The following is a 6,196-nucleotide window of genomic DNA, read 5'->3' on the forward strand; positions in this document are numbered from 1 at the left end:
TAATGAGAGAAACAGTACTCCACACACTTCCTTTATTCGAACAGAAACGGGGCAATACAGATTGAAACTCCAAACTGATCGGCACACAGCTGTAATATTTAGTGAGGGTTGAATACAGTGCCACATACAGAACAGCTTCGCTTTGTGAGTTCTGTGCCTCACTTGGCATTGACCACACAAAGTTTATTACAGTCAAGACAGAGTGCAATATTTAAGACTCCAACAGAACACCACAGTATTAAAATAGAAATGTGTATACATGGGTGGGAGGATGGAGGTCTTTACCATAGGAAAGAGATTTTGGCAAATAAATCAAGCTTCAAGGCTTTCCTTTACACAAAGGAAATGTTGGAAAGCATTGGAGACTGAAAAACGGAAGAGGTGGTGTGGAGTTTCCTCTTTTTCTTTCAGCTGTAGCTGCATGGGTGAGGCCCCATTTCAGTCAGAGGAGTACAACAGAAAACCGGTAAACATTCGTTCAAACATACTGAAAACAAATAACTTCAGGTTCTGGAACAGAGCTATGCTAAAGACTGTGCTACTATTCTTAAAGATTTTATATATGGTTCTTCTCGTTGAAAGGTTTCATTTCCTTCATAAGCCATTGGTTGCTATTCGTTGCAACTGAAGTAAAACCGCTTTGAACATATATATATCTCTAAAACTCTTGCCTTAATCTCTCATCTGCTCACTTCAACATTTGTTAGCAGTTCTTCATTGTCAAGTGAAATATAAGGTGTGATATTTCTGTTAGAGTTTTAGAAAACAAATATAGCAGAAATTCTCCAGCCTGAAACTGAGCTGTTGTAGACAGTAAAATATATTTGTCTAATCAGCAGTCCTAAGCACAGCCCTGCAGCTCATTTACTCCTTGCAACATTTCTACAGCTGGAAAAAAAATTGTGTCAAACAGTCAGCAAATATTCCATTTTAAATTAGAGTTTGCAAATAATTATTTAACCCCATACTGATTTTACATATTTTTTTTTCAGCTTTGCTTTGGTTAGTCCTTGCACGTGTGTAGACGAGTTGTGTGAACTTCTCTGATCAGTGGTCGGTGGGCACTAGGCATTCTGCATCTCCTTCCCGATTTTGTAACTTAGGATCTTGTTCCAGTCGATCTTGGTGCGTGTAACGGGCAGCTGGCGACGCAGGGCTTTGAAAGTTGTGTCGGACATGGTTTGGTAGTTCTCACTGATTGCAGTCTGTGGAAAAATAGTGGTGCAAAAGTCATATTTAGGCTGTTTTCGAAATGGCATACCAACGTACTACTTGTACTAAGTCTAACGTCAAAATGAGTATGTAGTGGGTTCACATTAGATAATATGCAAAGATTTTTTTCTGAAAGTTGAAAAGATTAGATATTCCAAGAAAGGTATGAGGGAAATTCTTTCAAAAGTGGCACACATTTGTTAACTTTTTTTGAAGAAGTGTAAACCAACCTAACCATACTTATAGTATATAGTAGACAGTAGGGTTGAGAACCTCTGGGTACCTCACGAGATATCGTCACACTCCTAGTAGACAGTATATACTCATTGAGTTTGTAGTGTATAATACTGAGTATGCCATTTCAAACACAGCCTAGGTTTCAAAATATCTGCCTCCACCATTCACAGTTATGGTTCTTTTAATAAAATTGATACACTGACCTGGTAGTCGTTTTCTGAATTCTCAATAATGTCAATAAATTCCTTTGCCATCTGGTTTTCATTCTGTAAAAACACAAAAGAATCCAACAGAAGAAAATCTCACACTGAGCTACATTACCATACTTAAATGGTCAGAAAACACTTGGACTTACAGTCACAGGTATTGATTCTTCCACCTCTTTATGGCTAACCAGCTGCACATTTCCATCCTCATAATAGTGCACCTGCGAGAATACAAACGTTTGATGGATGAGCTGACTTTTAGATCTACTTCTTATTTTATGCTTCATGCCAAACTCACCTGAATTTTCAAAACTCCCACCACGTGTGCAGTGGACTGGCCCATGGTAAGCTTCCACTCTGACCTGCAGCGACCATTCCTTTGATGAAGGAACCAATACATTTTTTTGTTAAAATTAGCATTAGGAAACAAAAGTGCACAATGCTACTATATAATGTTAAGATTTAATAATGACCAGCTGTTTGCAGGGTTGAGGTCAATTATAATTGTAATTGCATAATTAACGACAATTCTGACATAATTATAATTGTAATTGAAAATGTCTGTTTGTAATCATAATTGAATTGTAACAGTTCAGATAATTGTAATTGGCATTCAAATTCGATAAAAACTGTCAATTACAAATAATCTAATCAATTGCACACCTGTCGAACCATGTTACAGTTCTATGGCTTACAAATATGTCATTATCAATTATTAAAATGTTTCATATAAGCTTCTCCAACTACCTGTCGGTTCTCGTGAGGGCCATTTTACCATTAAAAAAAAATAAATAAAAAATTTAAATCAAGGGGTATACTGACAGAAAAAAGGCTCTGACGCCCACACCAAATATATTAATACCAATATTTTTGTGGATAAAAAAGACTAAAAGAAACCAAGAGATGAAAAACAAATTAGATAAATAAATAATATATATTTTTAGTGTATTTTACAGCTGATTAAGACATGGGTCACAACTGACCCATTATCATAAGAGATGCTAATGGAAAGCTAACACAGGAGGAAGATTAAATGTATAAACTTATTTATTAAAGGCTCAGTAATTGTGATTAATTGAATTGAACTTAAGTAATTAGGACATAATTTTAATTAGCTTTCAGGCAGAAAATAATATTTTTTTATTGTAATTGGAAAAAAGGCTGATCATTGTAATCATAATGGAGTCATAATTAAGCGTGGATAATCAAAGACATAATTGTAATGGAAATATAGAATTGACCCCCAACCCTGGCTGTTTGCAGAAAGAACATACCAGAAGTTTTTGGGTTGAAATTGATGTCCCTCAATGCAGGCTATGATAGTTTGTTGACCGTCAACTATTTTCCCATACACCTGTAATACATTAGTGGCAAAGGTAAAGGCAAACAGCCCACAACGTGCTATATTGTTCTTCATACTGATGATGAGCCTTACTGTGCAGACTCCAGTAGGATAGTGCTCTTTGACGTAGGCACTGAGGGCACTATCACACGCATCTCTCCAGCTTCTCAACGCTGTCTCTCCTTCATACGGCTGAATATCGCTAACTTCTTTCCTTAGATGATCAAAGCGGAACGATAGATGGTTGCGGGGGTCCAGGAAGCATCCCTGACCCAAGTCTCCATGCTCTGTGATCAGAACCTGTAAAGGTGGTGTGCGTGTAACATTTGACACGTCTGACAGACATTTTAGAACATAATACAGTGTTTGCCATTGGGAAACATACCGGCTCTTCATAGCCTTCTAGTTTGGCAGGTGTGAACTGATCCATGTTGTATTGGGCAAAAGAGCTGGAATGAAAATGCAGCACAGAAATATTTGTCTAACGTGTGAAGCTTTATGTTATGAACTTTATAAGTATTTCAGACACTTTGTTACTTACTGCGATGCCCCCTCCCTGAGGAGGTTATCATTGTTGAGAAGGAGCCGCACATCTAGCGAAAAAGAAAAATGCTCAGTGTACTCAGTGTGCAATAACATGAAATGAATCATCCCAGTTCACAGATCAGTTTCCTACCATTAAAGACCTCATTGAACTCTCCAGGAGGGGCATGAGTGACAAAGTTTGCTGCAATACGGACCTGTGAGAACAAAGCGGAACACCATTAACTTATTTAATAAACCAGAATATAGCTATATTATTGGTTTGATTATTTTCAGCAGCCATAATCTGCAATGAGAGCAATACTATTTAGAATAATGATTGTATTTACTGCACAAGTATGTATGGAAAGCTTTTAAATAAGAAAGTGTCTATTTGTACGGCTGCCGTAGAGACAACCCCCGGTGCTACTGGTACGATTACCGAAGTACAAGTACGTGACATCTTAGGGTTAGGTTATAACACAATATTGCAACAATTTTTCAGGTTAGGGTAAGGTTTAGTATTTGCCACGCGACCTAAACTGGCCAAATAGGGGCGTTACGTACGAATAGAATGTTGGTATATTGATACGGCAACCATACGGATAGCCACTGCTTTTTAAAATTTTGGTGAATTTCACACATAGAAAAAATAATAAATAAGTTAATCGACCACTGTTAGAAATGGTTAAAACTTAAATTGTATACTGTAACACTACTTAAATTTAAAAGTATGATTAGATTTTTGCAACTTTTGAATATCAATAAAATTGCACATCTACTTTCTTCATGGTAAAACTATTTACAGTCTGCATTGATAGCAAAAAGACAACCAATAATATAACCCCGTACAGCCACTGGTGCCACTCATATCCAGATCTGCAGCCATGTAAGGCTGGACATAAGTGTTAAGAGCTGCAACTGAATCTGTTTGACCCAGAAATCCAAAGCTGAGCAACGTTAGCAGCTAATGTTACCTGACATTACATAGGATAGAGATTTAGCTTTAAAACTAAGCAGTGCAATTTCTTTTTAGAAGAATAAAGCAACAACTGCACAAGCCTGTCTGTTTAACTTAACTACAGCTGAAACTTGTAGATGTAAACTAAAACATCTCTACTGGGATTTAATGCAGCTACCAGCATTATCATTAGCTAGCGAGCTAACCTTAGCTCCGACACATAAGTTTTACTATTTCAGTGTGTGGATAAACATTAATACCGGTACTCGCTGTCCAAACGAGTCCCAGTATTTTTTTATTCTTTTTATTTATTTATTTTTACCATTTATTTCTGAAAAACACAATTATGTCACCGCACAAAGAAAAGTCCAAACCTTCTCTTCTTCTGACAGCGGCTCCTCAAAGTCAGCCATCTTGGCTCTTTGTAACCCCACCTACACACCAGCTGACTGACTCAAATACACGCGCGCACACGCACACGGACGGGGAAACAAAGACACAAACAGGAAGGAAACACGCTTATTTTCGATTTTTTATTATTATTATTATATATTTATTTGTTTGTTATCCTACACGTGTGCATTTGCATGACAAAAACGAATTTATCCATTAATTATTTGAACGCAGACAACAAAAGGCAGAGTTTACTCAGCAACCCTTGACATATTTTTTTATTAGCTGCATTCTGTTTCCGGTTGAGAGTTTTGACACATAATTTGCCTTCAAAATAAAAGTATATATGTAAATATCTTCGATTGAAAAAACAATCGTTTTTTTTTTTTGTTGCGATTTTATCATTGTTATTATTAATCAGTTCTTCTTATATTTCCAAAAATTGACGATTAACCTCTTTAAAATCTTAATGCAAAGCAGGCAGGCCTTTCGACTTGAGATATTTGAATTACCCTATAAAATATTGAAGGTGCTGTGAGTGTTACTCAATAATTCTTCATCCGACCAAAGTTAAATTGAAGATTCATAACCAGCAACAACCAAACATTTAATTGATAATCATTAACATTTGAAAAGTCTGTAATCTAATGGAGACTTTGCAGATTGCAATCAAATCATGAAATTGCGCTGATAACCACCCCTAATAGTTCATCCTTGAAATTTTGCGTTTTGAATTTGAGGTGAAAGAAGGTAAAATTTATTTACATTTGGCGTATTAATAATTTATTACATGGGGTGGATGGATTGTACGGTATTGTATTGTTCTACAACAGTGTTTTAGCAACTAAAAAACATTAAGCTTTTAGTCAGCTAATTCAGTTACAGATACAGTCAATAAAAATATACAGCATGATCATTATTAACCTGCTAATGATGGTATTAATGTTTGTAAATACACACAGGCAGAGTTGAACACGTTAAACCACATGAGCACATGAGTTGTGTTTTTGTCCCATGCGATCAAATATTAGTTTTGTTTTTTATCGTTTGACAAAAATGTCAACATATTTTGATATTGTTTTTGTTCACATATATTTCTCATGTTCTCGCTATATACAAAAATGTAGTCGACAAAAACTATGATTCATTTTTTACTCAAAAAATTTAATACAGAACAGATACCCAGAATACATGTAGGTACGCCCAGAGGTAGCCAAGTAAAAGCATGGTTATTTTTCAACATTTCTTTATTCAAAAAAAATAATTAAATAAAAAAAATAAAAAAAAAATAAAAAATTCCATTGTATCGTTGTCGTGAGTCCA

General features: G+C 35.7%; 1 protein-coding gene across 1 annotated transcript; it reads right to left on the reverse strand.

Annotated features, from left to right (window-relative positions):
* Nucleotides 1–17: 17 nt before the first annotated feature.
* Nucleotides 18–4,963, reverse strand: capza1b (capping actin protein of muscle Z-line subunit alpha 1b). Its single transcript, XM_028452919.1, has 10 exons — nt 4,855–4,963; nt 3,674–3,737; nt 3,539–3,590; nt 3,383–3,446; nt 3,091–3,297; nt 2,930–3,009; nt 1,954–2,032; nt 1,805–1,876; nt 1,653–1,715; nt 18–1,205 (listed from the first exon to the last, which is right to left on the reverse strand). Exons 1-10 carry the CDS (start codon nt 4,891–4,893, stop codon nt 1,065–1,067), a joined length of 861 nt encoding a protein of 286 aa, XP_028308720.1. The 5' UTR covers nt 4,894–4,963; the 3' UTR covers nt 18–1,064.
* Between the last annotated feature and the right edge of the window lie 1,233 nt (nt 4,964–6,196).

The sequence above is a fragment of the Gouania willdenowi genome, chromosome 7 (assembly GCF_900634775.1).
Source record: "Gouania willdenowi chromosome 7, fGouWil2.1, whole genome shotgun sequence".
NCBI classification, from domain to species: domain Eukaryota; kingdom Metazoa; phylum Chordata; class Actinopteri; order Blenniiformes; family Gobiesocidae; genus Gouania; species Gouania willdenowi.

Excerpts from the sequence above, each read along its gene's own strand:
- capza1b (XM_028452919.1), bottom strand. The coding sequence starts at position 4,893 with ATGGCTGACTTTGAGGAGCCGCTGTCAGAAGAAGAGAAG. Across the intron at positions 2,033-2,929 it reads TTTCAACCCAAAAACTTCTG|GAATGGTCGCTGCAGGTCAG; the intron begins GTATGTTCTTTC and ends CCTTCATCAAAG. Across the intron at positions 1,206-1,652 it reads ATTCAGAAAACGACTACCAG|ACTGCAATCAGTGAGAACTA; the intron begins GTCAGTGTATCA and ends ATTTTTCCACAG.